At 42.7% G+C, this 17,343-nt stretch overlaps 1 protein-coding gene across 7 annotated transcripts in view; it reads left to right on the top strand.

Annotated features, from left to right (window-relative positions):
* The first annotated feature begins 3,813 nt into the window (after nucleotides 1-3,813).
* The window catches only part of HMGCLL1 (3-hydroxy-3-methylglutaryl-CoA lyase like 1), a 141,296-nt gene continuing 127,766 nt past the window's right edge, over nucleotides 3,814-17,343 (top strand). For 2 of the 7 annotated variants that reach the window (XM_048845259.2, XM_075126473.1), the window contains exon 1: nucleotides 3,814-4,131. In XM_048845259.2, the coding sequence (XP_048701216.1) occupies nucleotides 4,018-4,131 (114 nt within the window). In that variant the 5' untranslated portion in view covers nucleotides 3,814-4,017. The remainder of the gene's footprint in view (nucleotides 4,132-17,343) is intronic. The other 5 variants (XM_048845258.2, XM_048845257.2, XM_048845256.2 and 2 more) reach the window with 3 other exon arrangements.

Here is a 17,343-nt window from a genome sequence, read left to right as displayed (position 1 = left end):
TCTGCCCTTGCTGTCCTGTCATCAAATCACTCTTCAAGCAACCATTTTTTAATTCTTTTTTTTTAAATGCAAAGGTGCTTGTAAACTATCAACCTGTTTTTACTATGCCTTTCTTGGCCAATGTCTTTCACCACAGAGTGGAAAATCCAACAGTTTGATCATTCCACTATGTCTTGCATTAAGAGAGTAAGCAATAGAGCCTTGTGTGGGACTAGCGTAGAATCCTGCAGCGGGACTGAGATCCTGCGGGTCCCACAGGACCTATTGCCATAATAGCAGAAGGAGGTGGGAGTGGGAGTGGGTACTGTGGGTCAGGATGGTAGCGGGATTAAAAATAGTCCTGCATAGGGCTCTACTAAGCAGTATAGAAACATCACTTCTTAGAGTAGTTTATGAAGTCTTGCTGTACATTATACAAACAGACATGACAGACATGCTCTTCCCATTTTGTTGAATTGCAGCATCACTTGCTATAAGGTTTTTTTAAAGGCATTCCTTTTAATAAACATTTTAAAACCTTTGACCAGAATACAGTGTGCCAATTACATGATAGATTACGATATACAGTTTAACAAACAGATTGAAAGCCAAAAGTCAGTCATATGTAATACATGCTCTCTATTCTGATGTATCATTAAACATATCTGAGTACTTCCATGTGTTCTGGTAAATTACGATTATTGCAAAATGTAATTATCAAGCAAAATATACAGAATAAAAATAAGGAACAGCACAGGGGTCATAAAGGACCCAATCATGAGAAGACCATGTGCAGCCATTCAGGGGTGTGCAAGAAGCCTCCATGACCCCATGCATGGCTCTGTAGGAGCCTCTAACCACAAGTCTCTGGACTTCTCCTCACCATGGGGAGAAGAACACTGAAAAAGCAGGAAGAGTCATGGCCCTATCTTTCTCCATGCTAGGCCAAGGAGTGGGGTTGGCTTCCTGAGATGGAACAAAATATTTTAGCCCCTCTATGCAAGGAACAACACCAGGAGAGAACCTCACTGATGTTACTGCTCAAGCCTGTGGCATAATGGCCAGGATTTAGTTCATACTATTTTATTTCCACAGGTTCATATGTGTGTATAGTGTTAAACAGATAACTAAAGCCTCTTTCCCAAGAAAGAGGAATCTCTGGCCCAATTCTGCATCTCTTATTCATGTAAGTAGTTCTTTTGGCTTTGAGACTACTCATGTAATATTTGAGTGAGAGCTGCAGGTTTGGGCCCTATATTGGGAAGGGATAACAAAGATTAGAAAGCTGTAGGGAGGATGAGAGGTACAACAATAAAAGATTGAGAAATACTTTGTTATACAATAATCAGATTCACTACATTTGTGTGATTCCATTTCTAATATAGCATTGCCATATTTACAGTCTCTGCCCCCACAAAACTTGGGTGTGTGATAAGGATGCTCCTTTTTAAACTTCAGTGTCACCCTGATGAAGAAGCATAAAGATGGTATAAGCCAGCAATTGTCCATTCACAGTAGAATCAGCCTGAAGGAACAGGACAAGGGTTAAAGCCATGCAATAGCATAGAAATTCAATGTGTGCTTTTTTTTTTGGTTCAGTTAAGTTTATATTTATTAAGGAGCCAAAATAAGAGTGAATATTCTTGACAGACACAGAAGTAGTAGAAGTAGTGTTTTTGGGAAGACGGGGAATTTAAATGAGGAGGAGGTAGCAGTTTGATGGATAAACTCCATGCATGGAAAATAATGGAAGAGATGTGTGTGGGAATAAAAGACACGTGTGGAAAAGATGAACAAATGGGGAAATGAGGCTGACATCACTGGCAGAAAGAAAGAAAATGTGAAAAGAGACTGGTCATATAAGCAGGAGAGGTAAGTACATACTATATATAAGTACTGTAATACTCTCACATGAAAGGTGCTAGATACTAGCTACATGAAAGGCAAGAGTGTGAAGGATAATTATTTCTGTCAGTGAAATACCTTCCTCTTCACATGTATCACAGAAACTAGAAAATTATGTTTTGTCACAAGGGAACCAAGAAGTAAGCATTCAGTTCTGCTCCCAATAAAGTCAATGAGCATTTTATCATTGACTTCATTGGCCCAAAATTACATACAGTAATTTGGATTGGATATTTAGAAAAAACACCAAATTCTCTGAAGTTGTGGAAATATAAGAAGTTTGAGTATAGATTTTTTCCCCCCAAGAAAGAGAAAGAGAGAAAATATACTAACTACCTAAAATGTTAATCAGTGGGGAAATACCCATGACACTTACTGTAGGTAGATGCACTTAGATTTAGAATTACAGAGATGATCATTAGCAATATTTTTAAAGCCCTTTTTCTAATTATATTTCTAAACAATTTTACTATTCAGCGCTTCCATTGTCACTAAGCAACTACAAGCTTCCAAAGTATACTATCATTTTCTATTTTTATCTTTTACAATGGCATTCAGAATTCATGAAAATATACACACCTGGGAAGTTTGGGATGCACAAAAAAATGCAGGATTGAGCCTTATAGCAGCAAATACTTTAAGTGCTTTAAAGTATTATGTGTATGAGCCCAAGACTTAAATTCAGACTTGGCTGTAAACCTGATATTCTTTTGCAGAAGATGACCTCTAGAGAGGTCAGTGAATTTAATAAGTGTCCAGTGACACCAAGGAAAGTGAATTAATTAGAAACAATCTCAAATGCATATGGTATTCCACTTGAGAAAGTGGCTTTGGAAAATTGGCTGAGCAGACCCTCCTGCTGAAGATGACAAAATATAACTTGCTGTTTTTGGGAAAGCTGTTAACATTTGAAAAATATTTCCTTCCATAGGTCTTGTATTACTGTTGCCCCAACAAATGAAAACAATAAATACAAAAGTTTTTTTTTAAATGCTTGTAAATGATTCACTGCCTTATTCAGAACCTTTCTTGTAGTTCTGTAATCCAAAACCAAAATACATATAATTTGGTTTTGCAGGGGAAAAACCCAACCCAAATCCAACCAGCACAATCCAACCAGTGTGTTGACTATTGAAGATGCATCTATGTATTAAAGTACGAACAACTTGTGCTAGTAGCTTCTTATTACAGTATCAGTTTTCTCCTTCTTTAGCTATATGTTCCTGCTCATCTACCAGTTCACGTGCTGTTGTATTGTACCTGGTCAAAGAAAATCTCCAGGTAATTTTTAAACTCTTATAATTAATTGTATAATTATAGCGTAGCTGGTTGCCCTGTTTCTACATATATCCTCCAGTGCCTAATTCCTGTGGTCCTTGGCACAGCCAAGTTCTCAGTGATCTCATTTGACATGTCGGGTGTGCAAGGAATGCAGACTTGGGCCCTGCCTAATCAGGTTCTCTGTTGTATTCTTATTATTACAGCTCTAGAGGCCTGGCCTAATATCTCACATGCCTGTTTCCATCCCTTGTTTCCATGCCTGATATGGAAGTGCGATGGGTCAGTCCCAAAAGTCCTAGCACTGAGCACCCCCAAAACTATCTGAAGGTAGCAGCTGGCTCCTACCTATCCAATGTGTTGACCTAAGGCCGCAGGGCTGTGAAGACCGGGGGCGGGGGGCAGTTCCCGTGCGCAAGGATGGAAACGCTGGGTCTCCCTGCCTGAAGGCACAGGGGGACTCTAGGCGTGGGACGGTGTAGGCGGGCGGATTCCAGCTGTCCTAGGCTCCCAGGCAGCGTGAGCAGCAGGGGCGATGGCTAGAGCCGCCGGGGCGGCGGCGGCAGCAGCAGCTCCCCCCCACGCCGTGCTGCAGGGAGCGGCCCGGCTGGCCGGAGCCTGCTCCCTGGCGGCGCCGCGGCCACGCGCAGGAGGCTGTTGCCGCAGCCGCGTCGGGGGCGGGCGAGGCTGGGATGCAGGATTCCCCAGCTCTCCGCCAATCACACGCGCTCCTCAGGCCCGGGCTCCAGCCGCTGGCTGCGGCGGGCGCCGGGTCCGGCCGGGCTGCGGGCAGCGGCGTGGGGGGGATGCGCTGAGCTTGCGGCAGGCGCGGAAGGAGCGCCCCGGGGCCGGGCCATGGGCACGGTGCCGTCCGCGCTGAAGCACTGCCTCAGCTATCAGCACCTCCTCAAGGAGCAGCTCTGGATCGGGGAGCCGGCCGCGCCGCCGCCTGCTCTGCATCCTGGGCAGGTACCGCCACCAGCCGGGCCTGAGGCGGGCAGGGAGGGAAGGACTCGGGGCAGGTGGAGCTGCAGCATCCATGGGCTGCCGGGGCGCGTTCTCCAGCAGCAGCCCCCCTCCCTTCCCTGCCTGGTGCCCCCTCCCACCTGACAGCTGCCTCCTCCCACCCCCACTCCCCCGCCTGCAGCCCCCCCCCCAACACCCACCCATCTGCCTGCTGTCCTCTGGGCACTCCCCTACTGTCCCCACCCCCAGCCAGCTGCCATTACACCTGCTGCCCCCCACCCCCATCACCTTCTGATCACTCTCCTGCTGCCCTTCCCATCCCTCTCTAGTGGTCCCACCTATCCTACCTACTGCAGTCAGCCTGCAGCATTTCAACCCTCCCCCCTAACCAGAAGCAAAGTTTTAAGTAAAATAAAGAGGAAAATTAAATTCAATATATGAGACATTGAAGGCCTCTGTAAATATTATAAATATTAGTAGACCCAGACTACCTACCAGGGAAACACCTATAAGACTGTTTGATTGGTTGTTTATTATTGATTTGATATTTTAAACTACTGTTCTTCTATTAGCATCACTGCTAAGCATATGCAGTCTCCTTTCAGGGTGGTGGTGGCACTATACAGGGGAAAAAGACACAATCCATGAGGATTTTCTTTTTTATAAAAATCCCTCCCCTCCATTTATAGACTGCCCCAAAAGTGGAAGAATTCCTGTAAAACTGTAGGTGGAAGACATCTACCATGGCAGCCACTTTTGTGGGGCCACGCTACCAATATGCCCTTTCAGTTTTAGTTAGGTTTACCAACTTCGGCTGGATGAATTCCTGGAGGTTTCATCACTGACATTACCTTTAATTAAAGATTAAGCTTTAATTTCTGGAGACTCCAGGACAATCTTGGAGGGTTTGCAACCCTAGTTTTAGTTTCTATAGCTACATTTGTTCAGACTTGCATGTAAGCAGCTTACATCGACCAAACTCTGTAAGAATCTACACTAAAATGTAGCTCCCACCTTCGTAACTTGCCTACTACACTGACTTACTAACTCCACCTCCGCATGAGGTATAGCACTTAAGTCGATGTAGTTAGGTCGACGCAGTCATAGGCACTGACTTCCCCTTTTCCCGGTGGATGCTCAACCCACACCACGGCCCCACTCCTGCATTCCCCCGTCCTGCCCCCGTTCCAGCCCTTCCCCAAAGTTCCTCCCCTTCCTGCCCCCATTGCATCCCCTTCCCCAAAGTCCCTGCCTTGCCTCTTCTCCGCCTCCTCCCCTGAATGCGCTGCTTTCCCGCTCCTCCCTGTCCCTCCTGGAAAGTCCTAAGTGCCATCAAACAGCTGTTAGGCGGTGGGGCGGCAGCAAGCTCTGGGAGGGAGGGTGAAGAGTGGGGACGTGGTGTGCTCAGGGTTGGAAGAAAGAGGTGAGGAGGGGGGAGCTTGGCTGCCGGTGGGTGCAGAGCACCCACTAATTTTTCCCCGTGGGTGCTCCAGTCCTGAAGCACCCATGGAGTCGGCACCTATGGATGCAGTGTCAGTGTAGACACTGCATTGCTTACATCAACTGTTGCTGCCTTTCAGAAGCCATCCCACAGTGCCCCACACAGACAGTTAAATTGGTGCAAGTGCTCCTGGTGAGAATGTGCACCGCTGACACAAGGAGCATAGTGTGGACATGCAAAAGCAGTTTAATTACTGCGGTGGCTGTAACTCAACACAACTAATGTCAACCTAATTTTGTAGCGTAGACTTGCCCAAAATGGTGGCTGGAGTCCTGTATGAGCTGCTTTTCCTCACTACCACTTGCTAATGGGGGCTGGTAATTGGTCAGCATACAATTTGTGAAGGGATAGTCTGGTTTCATTCTACCTGCAGAGCTCTGTGATTGCCAGATATGTTTACATTGTTTGCCTTTTCCTCGAGTGCAGCATGCAGAAATGGATTAGGGCTTACCACTTGTTCCTAGAGTTGGAAACCAAAATTAACCAAAATGTTACTGATTTCTCCTTGAAGTGTAGGAGAGGTGACATGTGAGATCACAACAGCTCAGATCTAAAGTAGTCTGTAATTGAGAGTATTTATTTAGATTCTTTTTGGGATTTGTACATTTATTTATTTTAAGAAGAATTATAAAATAATGCTGTCAAAGCTATTACAAACACAGTAATTATTTTTGACAATTATTATACACAATAAATATATCATGCTTTGCATTCAGATTATTGGATCTGCTGAAAATTGCATAATAAACGTGTTTCCATGAGAGAGAAAAGAAGCCAGATGTCTTTGTCTTCATAGCACAAAGTTCTTTTTGTTCTTATGTATTTTTAAAGGCAACCATATTTCCAATTGTTTAATGAGTTCAATATTTTATAGAGGATATTAATTTCATAGGTCAAAGTTCTTCCATCTTATTTACCAGGTCTGAATTCCCAAAGCAGGCAGAACTTGCGTTGACTTCCAAGTTAATTTTGTCTACAGTAAAATTGAAGGATTGACCATTAAGAAACCTCGACCAGATTTGGGCTCCAACCCTGCAAGTCCCCCTGCACAGGTGGACTCTTGCACCTGTTTGAGTCCCTTTTGAAATCAATGGGGTATTGTGTCAGATTGGGGCCTTGGTTTGTTGCAGATTTCCAAGCACGATCATTTCTGCACAGTTTTAAAATAAATATAAAGCATAGGTGTACCTATAAAGGCATCAAACAATGTTAATACTTAGGTAAACCAAATAAAACCTTTACAATGGACTACCCTATAAACATTACAGTAAACAACATAACATTTAAAAATGAAATTGTAGCCCATTTCAAACTCAGATTAGGGTCCCATATCTTCTTAAATGTCTCTGAATGATTTCTGCATTGATAAGTGGAATAATTTCATTCATGCCTTTAACTCATCCTGAGACTCCAATACTACATTTTAGACTCCTTTTTATTTCAGTGGTAGTAAGGTTAGGCCAATGCTGAATGCTTTTGAAAATCGCACTCATACTACTTTCCTGGATAGGAATGGATTTAAGTACATGGTTAGGTGTTTTCTAGAATTGGGACCCAAGAAAAGAGAAGAGAAGGAGCTTTCTGCTTTATGCAAAGGAGGGGGGAGCTATGCTCCTCTCCACATTCCTTTACTTTAATCCCTCCTTATACAGGCAAAACTCCCCTAGAAGCCAATGAAACTTTGCCTGCATAATTTCATGCTCAAGCCAGTAGACAAAGCGTGATAGACTTTGTCATAAATGTAAAGGGAAGGGTAAACCCCTTTAAAATCCCTCCTGGCCAGAGGAAAAATCCTCTCACCTGTAAAGGGTTAAGAAGCTAAAGGTAACCTCGCTGGCACCTGACCAAAATGACCAATGAGGAGACAAGATACTTTCAAAAGCTGGGAGGAGGGAGAGAAACAAAAGGGTCTGTGTCTGTTGGTATGCTGCTTTGCCGGGGATAGAACAGGAATGGAGTCTTAGAACTTTTATTAAGTAATCTAGCTAGGTATGCGTTAGATTATGATTTCTTTAAATGGCTGAGAAAAGAATTGTGCTGAATAGAATGACTATTTCTGTCTGTGTGTCTTTTTTGTAACTTAAGGTTTTGCCTAGAGGGATTCTCTATGTTTTGAATCTAATTACCCTGTAAGATACCTAACATCCTGATTTTATAGGGGTGATTCCTTTATTCCTATTTACTTCTATTTCTATTAAAAGTCTTCTTGTAAGAAAACTGAATGCTTTTTCATTGTTCTCAGATCCAAGGGTTTGGTTCTGTGGTCACCTATGCAAATTGGTGAGAATTTTTACCAAACCTTTCCCAGGAAGTGGGGTGCAAGGGTTGGGAGGATTTCGGGGGGGAAAGACGTGTCCAAACTACGTTTCCCAGTAAACCCAGTTAGAGTTTGGTGGTGGCAGTGGTTATTCCAAGGACAAAGGATAAAATTAATTTGTACCTTGGGGAAGTTTTAACCTAAGCTGGTAAAAGTAAGCTTAGGAGGTTTTCATGCAGGTCCCCACATCTGTACCCTAGAGTTCAGAGTAGGGGAGGAACCTTGACAGTCTTCATGCTGTGAAATAAGAGCATAATAATGTTGGTGGATGGGGTAAGGGTGGAGAGATAAAGAAGGAGAGAATAAGGCTTGGAAGAACCAAGGAACAAGGAGGCTGAAGATGCCAAACAGGATGTGGGATATTAAGAGCCTGATAATAAATTGCAAGGAAGTTTGTCTCAGTGGAGCCATCAACTTCACTCTTTTATGCTAGTTTGTTGGAAATAGAGGAAAGATAACTGAAACATTTTAGCAGTTACAGATTTATATTACATAGAGAGTATTAGCTGGCTTTAGGGCTATATAATATAGCTAGAAACACGAAAGAATTTTTTAGATATTGCTTTGTAAATTTGGGAATTAAAAAAACACATAGGAAATTTCTACTCAGACACTTCATCTGTTTTTTTGACGATATCCTGTCCTTTGATTTGTTGCACCTCCACCTCCCTCTAAGAGTACATGCAGGCAAAGTGATCTTCGTTTTCTCTCTTTCCAGCCCAAGGAGAAAAAGACTGATTTCAGACACCCCCACCATGGCAATTCATTGCACTAAAACACTGGGACAGCTTGAAATCCTTCTTTTCACTCAATTTTCTATGTGGGTTAACTGAGGCACATTGAAATTAAGTGACCTGCCCACAGTCATCCACAGCCAAATCGGATTATCATTGAAGTAAATACAAGTTTTGCCACTGACTTCAAAAGCAGCCGCATATGGTCCTATATGAGTGTTTCAGAAGTGATGATAAGCCATTATTCTCTTGGCGTCCACTCCTTTTTTTCCTATGAATGAGAATAGCTGTGGGTTCAACAGGGAAAGTTTATAAGCTACATTGTCTACAGTAAGAATTGGCAACTGTCCAGACAGAGAGGTGTCCTCAGGCAACATTTTGTCATGTCTTATTTATCTTATGAGAGAGAAATTTTGCTTAATCACCATTTGGTACTGTGTTTAAAATGGCAATGACAAGTAGGTGACTCATAAATGGTAATAATAAAGATCACTATTAATGACCTGCCTCTCTCTTTCTAATGAGCTTGATTCGTAGGAGATGGAGCCTTTGATGTATGGCAAACGAGGTAGGAAATCCCAAAGTGATTGAGGTCACTGACTCATTTTCCTCTGGGTTTTACTGCAAAAAGGTTTTGCAGCCATTGGAGGAAGTAGGGTGACTCCTCTTTTTTGGTGACACGGCTGGCTCGCTGGCTGTGCAGGCTCAAGGATTCATTCTGTATCTAGGGCAGGGAGTGGCAACCTTTGGCACGCGGCCTGCCAGGGTAAGCCCCCTGGTGGGCCGGGCCAGATTGTTTATCTGCTGCATCCACAGGTTTGGCCAGTTGCGGCTTTCACTGGCCACGGTTTGCTGTTCCAGGCCAATGGGGGCTGCGAGAAGTGTCGTGGGCCGAGGGATGTGCTGGCTGCTGCTTCCCGCAGCCCCCATTGGCCTGGAGCAGCGAACCACAACCAGTGGGAGCTGCGATCGGCTGAACCTGTGGACGCTGCAGGTAAACAAACCGGTCCAGCCCACCAGGGGGCTTAGCCTGGCGGGCCCCATGCCAAAGGTTGCCGATCCCTTATCTAGGGCTTGTGGCTGAATTTCAGTTTTCATTTGAACAGATAGAAACTAGATTTTTAGATACAATCCAATAGTAAAGCTGAAATGAGTGGAATGCTTGTTCCTTTTGTTTGTTTGTTTTTTTTGCCATTTCACAGCATAAATATTTTATATCCAGGTGGTGGAGCTCTGAAGTAGCCAACTGTAGAAGCTGAAGGTAATCTAGAGTCTTTGTGTGTCACAGGGCACTCCCTCAGCTACCCGGTGTGACGTGCTGCCTGACCTGTTTGTGTTGTCTCTTACTCACAATATACACATAGTCCACTTCTTTTCCCTATGTGTATCCTTAATCTTTAGATTCCTACCGTCGCAGAACATAGTACAGGCATGTGTGATAAGGAGACTTCCACCCAGCTTTCCCTCCTACACCCAGCTCACTTTCTGAGCGCCCCCCTTACTTCCTGGTTCTGCCAATTGTATATCTTCCCTTATTGAGCTAATTATTTCATTAGCCCAGTCATTACCCCCAAGTGTCAACAGTCTCACCATAACAAGTTAATTGCCTCCAATTAAACCTTTAATCTTCTCTGTTATGCAATTCACTAAATGACCAGGGTGCTACAGTAGCGCACTGTCACATATCTTCCCCACTTATTCTGTTTGAGACCTTTTATTGCCTCCTCGGGGTGGGTGCCCTCTGCTCATCCAACCCTTACCCTCTTTGTGGGGGTGGGGTTCTACCAGGTCTTTCTGTGCCTTTTCCAACTGGAAGTCCATGGGCTACCATTGGGGGGCCTCTGCCACAAAAAGTTCATTCCAAGGGTGGTTTGCCCCATATTTCCACCTTGGCCCATATGTTATCACACAACTCACATCCCATGGGTCTTTCCTGCAGAGTACTTTGCCCCTGGTTTATACCCACATCGGGATTTGTCTCTTCCCTTGACTTGCCCTGCCCCGCCCCAGGCAAGGGCTGATATGGGTAAGATCCCTCCAATGCCTCGTTATCTGACTCCATCTCTCCCTCCTTAGTATATTTTCCATCTTGGTCTTTGCCCTTGGCTTACTCCACCTGGAAGTCGGCTGAGCTTCCACCCTCCTTCTCCGCTAGGTGTTTCAGATCCATTACTCCCAGATCTATTGCTCCTTTCTTGAGTACTTCTCCACTTCCCAAGTTCTCCAGCATTTTGATCCTCTTCGAGCTTGTTGGCTTGTGTGTAGGGTTATTTAACAGTGCTCTTGGACTGTTATTTGGAGGGTGTATTACCGACTGTTCTTTACACTGGTCCAGCCACCAGGGGTCCCCTCTCAGTCCTCCACTCTGTTTTTTAAGGAAAATGGAGACCAGTTCATTCCTATCATTACTGCATCACAGCTCCTACTCTCTAACACTTGAACTTCCCTTCTATTTCCAGTGGGAGCAACCACCACTTGATAAGTGTTCCTTTTCTGATGGACACAATTAATTGTAATCATTACCCCCATTCTATTGCCACTGCAGCCTGACGAAGGTGCCAAGGAATACACAGCAGCGAAGTCCACAATGCCCTTTGTGGTTTTCCAGCCCGTGTTGATGGGAATTGTCTTTATCTCTGGCCCATCTTTTATGCCTGTCCACCCAAAGAATTCTGCAAACCCATAGTCCATGAATGGGGCAGTCTTTCTTTATATATCCTTTGCTCCCACGTTGATAACACCATTGGACAGGTGCTAAGGGGCACCTTTGGGCACCTTTGTTTGCCTCTGGCATAGCCTTCCCAGGCTTTGATGGCTGTGGCTCCTCAAACTTTCCCCCCCGCTCCCTTTCTGGGGAGTGGGGTGGGTGGAGCTCTTTCCTTGGAAAGTTTGCCTCTGTATACTCTGAACTTTTACAGCAGCTGGTGCTTTTGGACCCAGACTTTTGCAGCCTTGGGGAGGCTCTGTATGAACTATTTCAGAATAATTGAGTCCCTTGTGGCCTCCATGTCCAGTCTTTTTGGCCTCCACCAATGATTGGTCCAGTCTGATCATTTTTGTGATATCGCCTGGGGACGTTCCCACTGTTCCATTTAGCTGCCCTGTATTTTTGAGGGTATTTCTCTGCCAACAGGCCCACCCTATCCAGAATAGCAGCCTTCAGTGTGTCACAGTTCTTGGTTTGTTGTTTGCTTCGAGCCATAAAACCCACTTGGTCCTGTCACTGGTCAGGTAAGGGGCTAGTTGCAGCACCGACATACCTTTGTCTTATAGCCATTCATAGCTACCTGCTCAAGTGTTATCAAGAAGGCATCAGGGTCATCCCCCGGGCCATTTTACATAATTTTTGGCCCACTGCCCAATCTCCAGTTCCTTGATTAGCATTCCCAAGCCTCTTCTGTATCTGACAATGCTTTTTGATGAATTCCTGTAAGGCCTGCTATTGTTAAGAATATAAACACGTAAGAATGATCATAATGGGTCAGACCAATGGTCCATCTAGCCCAGTATCCTGTTTTCTGACTGTGACCAATGCCAGATCCTTCAGAAGGAGTGAACAGAAGAGGACAATTTGAGTGATTTATCCCCTGTCATCCAGGCCCAGCTTCTGGCAGCCATTGATGGACCTATCCTTCATGAACTTGTGTAATTCTCTTTTGGAAAATCGTGTTATACTTTTGGCTTTTACAACGTTCCCTGGCAACAAGTTCCACAGGTTGACTGTGCGTTATGTGAAGAAGTACTTCCTTATGTTTGCTTTAAACTTGCTGTCTGTTAATTTCAGTGGGTGACCTCTGGTTCTTGTATGATGTGAAAGGGTAAATTACACTTTTTCTCCACATCATTTATGATTTTATAGACCTCTAACATATTCCTCCTTAGTCATCCCTTTTCTAAGAGGAACAGTCTCAGCTCTTTTTGATCTTTCCTCATATGGAAGCAGTTCCATACCCCTAATCACTTGTGTTGCCCTTCTCTGTACTTTTTCTAGATCTAATATATCTTTTTAGAGATTGGGCGACCAGAAATGCACTTAGTATTCAAGGTGTGATATACTATGGATTTATATAATGACATATTTTATGACATTATGATATATTCTGTTTTATTATATGTCCTTTTCCTAATGGTTCCTAGCATTCTGTTAGTTTTTTTTGAATGCCACTGCTCACAGAGCAGATGTTTTCAGACAACTCTCCACAATGACTCCAAGATCTTTTTCTTGAGTAGTAACAGCTAATTTAGACCCCATCATTTTGTATGTATGGTTGGGATTATGTTTTCCAATGTGCATTACTTTGTATTTACCAACACTAAATTTTATTTGCCATTTTGTTGTTCACTCACGCAATTTAACGAGATCCCTTTGTAACTCTTTGTGGTGAGCTTTGGACTTACCTATTTTAAGCAATTTTTGTATCGCCTGCAAACTTTGCCACCTCACTGTTTACTCTTTTTTCCAGATCATTTACAAATGTGTTGAACAGCAGTTGTTCCAGTACAGATCCTTGGGGGACTGCGCTACTTACCTCTTTCTATTGTGAAAACATATCATTATTCGTATCTTTTGTTTCCTATCTTTTAACCAGTGTCTGATTCACGAGAAAACCTTCCCTCTTATTCCATGACTCATTACTTTGCTTCAGAGACTTTGGAGAGGAACCATGTCAAAGGCTTTCTGAAAGTCCAAGTACACTATATCTACTGGATCACCTTTGTACACATTTTTGTTGACACCCTCAAAGAATTCTAATAGATTGTTGAGGCATGTTGACTCTTCCCCAACAAATTGTGTTCATCTGTGTGTCTGACAATTCTGTTCTTTACTATAGTTTCAACCAGTTTGTCTGGTACTGAAGTTACGCTTACTGGCCTGTAATGGCCAGGCTCATCTTTGGAGTCTTTTTTTTAAAAATACACTTTACATTAGTTATCCACCAGTCATCTGGTACAGAGGCTGATTGAAGCGATAGGTTATATACCACAGTTAGTAATTCTGCATTTTCTTATTTGAGTTCTTTCAGAACTCTTGGGTGAATACCATCTGGCCGGGTGACTTATTACTGTTTAATACATCAATTTGTTCTCAATCTCCTCTATTGACACTTCAATCTGGAACAGTTCCTCAGATTTGTCGCCTAAAGAGAATAGCTTAAGTGTGGGAATCTCCCTTACATCCTCTATAGTGAAGGTTGATGGAAAGAATTAATTTAGCTTCTCCAAATGTCTTCTTGTTTGTTTCTTTAGGTCGATTGTTCAGTGGCCCCAATATTTTTTTGGCAGGCTTCTTGCATCTAATGTACTTAATTTTATTTTTCTGTCTTTACTTGACTTTTGCTGTTCTGCCTGCTGACCCCCAAGTGCTTGCCTCTCTGCTGGGTCTTCCGCATGTCTTTTTGTTGTTCAGTTAGTCAGTGCAGCATCTCATCCTTCGTATCCGGATCCCATGTCCAAGTGTAGCTCACAGCTCAAGCCTCCTTTTCTCAACCAGGAGGGTTAAGATCACAGATAAGACCCTACATATGAACACAGTGCTCCCTCAGTTACTCGGTGTGCCACGCTGCCTAACCTGTTTGGGTTGTCTCATACTCACAATAGACACACAATCCACTTCTTTTCCTCATGTGTATCCTTAATCTTTAGATTCCTACCATGGCAGAACATAGTACAGCACGTGTCATAAGGATCCTTCCACCCTGATTTCTCTTCTACACCCAGCTCACTTTCTGAGCTCCCTCCTTACTTCCTGGTCCTGCTAATTGTATATCTTCCCTTATTGGGCTAATTACCTCATTAGCTCAGTCATTGCCCCCAAGTGTCACCAATCTCACCATAACATGTTAATTGCCTCCGATTAATCCTTTAATCGGCTCTGTTTGCAATTCCCTTAGTGATCAGGGTTCTACTGCTAGCAGTCTGTCACAGTGTGTCTACTATGGAAGGAGTTAAGTTTAAGGAAACTGTAGGGGTCTTCAGAAGAGTAGTTATTTAGAACTTCAGCCTTGTTGGGTCCTCCATCATTTAGTTCCCTTCCTCATTTAACAAAGGTCCACTATTTTCTTTAACATTCTTCTTCTCCCAGGTGTATGCTGAAAAAAAAATACGAAGAGGCAGACAATCTGTATTAAAGAGGATGTGGGGTTTTGTATATTTGCTCAGGAGGATTTGAAAAGTGTATTTGAAATAGTAGACAATGCCCCTGTACTCATCACAATGCTCATGAGGACATTGACGTGTCTGCTTTATAATGAAAGAACATTTTTCAAGCCACCCACTTAAGTATTAGAAGTGGTACTGTTTAGTTTATTCAAAGTAACTCTACTAATCTGGAGGAAATAATGAAACAGAAAAATACTGGTTTGGAGAATCATAGAGACAATCCATCACATCTGAATTTATATGGAAAGGGTCCATCAGAACATCTAATTGGATAGAAAAAATTCAGTATAATATCTGGGCTTTGAAAATGATTGATTAATTTATGGGCTTATTTGGCCATTCTTGGAGATAACCTCTATAGATCTGTATTTCTATGATAAAATCAGACTGTTTTATGTTCTGCTAAATAACAATAAAGCTTAATTAGCATGTGGGCTATACAGTAAAAGGGAAAATATTTATTACTATTGTATTAATGCTTCTCATTTGCATAGTGCCTTTTATTCAGGGATCTCAAAGTGCTGTGAAGGCATTAAATTTAAAAAGTTTCGTAGTGGAACATAATACTTTCTATCTTACAACATGAGGGTGGCAAAGCAGATTGTGAATAGATAATCAACAGTGTATTAAATACGAGAGTCTGAAGCACCATCTGAGTATTTATTTTCCAGCGGTTTGGCACAGAGTACAGATCTGTACACCAGTTTCTCCCTTAAAAGTAATATCAACCTTGTGTCCTAAAAACTATAGGAACTTTGCATGACTAACATTTCAGTAAAAATGATGTCAAGGGTGATTTTTAAAGGTTACTTTTTAATTATAAGATCATATAGTTGGGAGTGATCAACTAGTGACTTTTAAAACTTCGACTGGGGTCAACATAGACATTGATATTTGATTAAGATTTTAGTCATGTACACAAAGAAAATTCTGGTGCTGATACAAAAGATACCAAAAAGAAAAGGAGTACTTGTGGCACCTTAGAGACTAACCAATTTATTTGAGCATGAGCTTTCGTGCGCTACAGCTCACTTCATCGGATGCATACCGTGGAAACTGCAGCAGACTTTATATACACACAGAGATCATGAAACAATACCTCCTCCCACCCCACTGTCCTGCTGGTAATAGCTTATTTAAAGTGATCATCAAGTTGGGCCATTTCCAGCACAAATCCAGGTTTTCTCACCCCCCACCCCCCCACACACAAACTCACTCTCCTGCTGGTAATAGCCCATCCAAAGTGACAACTCTCTACACAATGTGCATGATAATCAAGGTGGGCCATTTCCTGCACAAATCCAGGTTCCCTCACCCCCCTCCAAAAACCACACACACAAACTCACTATCCTGCTGGTAATAGCTCATTCAAAGTGACCACTCTCCCTACAATGTGCATGATAATCAAGGTGGGCCATTTCCAGGGGGGGTGAGAGAACCTGGATTTGTGCTGGAAATGGCCCAACTTGATGATCACTTTAGATAAGCTATTACCAGCAGGACAGTGGGGTGGGAGGAGGTATTGTTTCATGATCTCTGTGTGTATATAAAGTCTGCTGCAGTTTCCACGGTATGCATCCGATGAAGTGAGCTGTAGCTCACGAAAGCTCATGCTCAAATAAATTGGTTAGTCTCTAAGGTGCCACAAGTACTCCTTTTCTTTTTGCGAATACAGACTAACACGGCTGTTACTCTGAAACCTGTCAAAAAGATACCAAAGAAACTGCAGTTGATATGAAGAAAAACTGTACTTTATGAAAGTATTTTGTGGTAGGTTATACATCTCTTTAGATGATTTCCTTGCTAAGTAGAGATTTACTTTATGTGGGGAGGAGAATGTGAATTAATGAAATCTACTTGAATTGTTATGCTGCATCTGAAGTTATTGTCCATATTAAATATTTACATGAAAGAGACTGGTTCTTAATAGTTCTGGTGAGAAAGAAATTGATTAATTGCATACAAAAAACGGCTAAAAGGTATATCAACATGAAACTATGCTGGGTAGAAATTTCTTCTTTGTTTGGATGTTTTTGGCCACAGATGTTAGCTGTTTTGTGTGGAAATAAAGGTGTTATTTTATGAGTTTCTTAGGGGGAAAAAAGCTTAAAAACTTTTGAATGCGAGAGATGTGGTCTGAAGTGCCAGAGGACATTCATGGAACATTAGGGGGAACCCATAGGGAAAAAAATGAACAGCAGCATCTGGAAAGGAACTGTAATTGGTTTTAGGGTTTAATTTTAATGCAAGTTTAAAATGCGATTAACTGTAGGTGTTAGTATGTGAGAAATCAGGGTGAGGAAGGTAAGTGATGGAGGTATATTATGTGAAAAATAAGGATTAGGAAAAAGATGTAACAGAATGAATAGCTGATCACAGCAGAATTTATAAAAAGCTGAAAACATAGTTTGAATTGAGAACTGCATGTTGGCGTCATATAAAGAAAATCAGCTTGGGTGAAGACTTTATTAGTATGAGAGAGAAAGATAGGATTGGGAATTTCC

Source organism: Caretta caretta, chromosome 3 (assembly GCF_965140235.1).
Source record: "Caretta caretta isolate rCarCar2 chromosome 3, rCarCar1.hap1, whole genome shotgun sequence".
Classification (NCBI taxonomy): Eukaryota; Metazoa; Chordata; order Testudines; family Cheloniidae; genus Caretta; species Caretta caretta.
The sequence above is the reverse complement of the archived record's forward strand: the minus strand, read 5'-3'. Positions and strand labels throughout refer to the sequence as shown.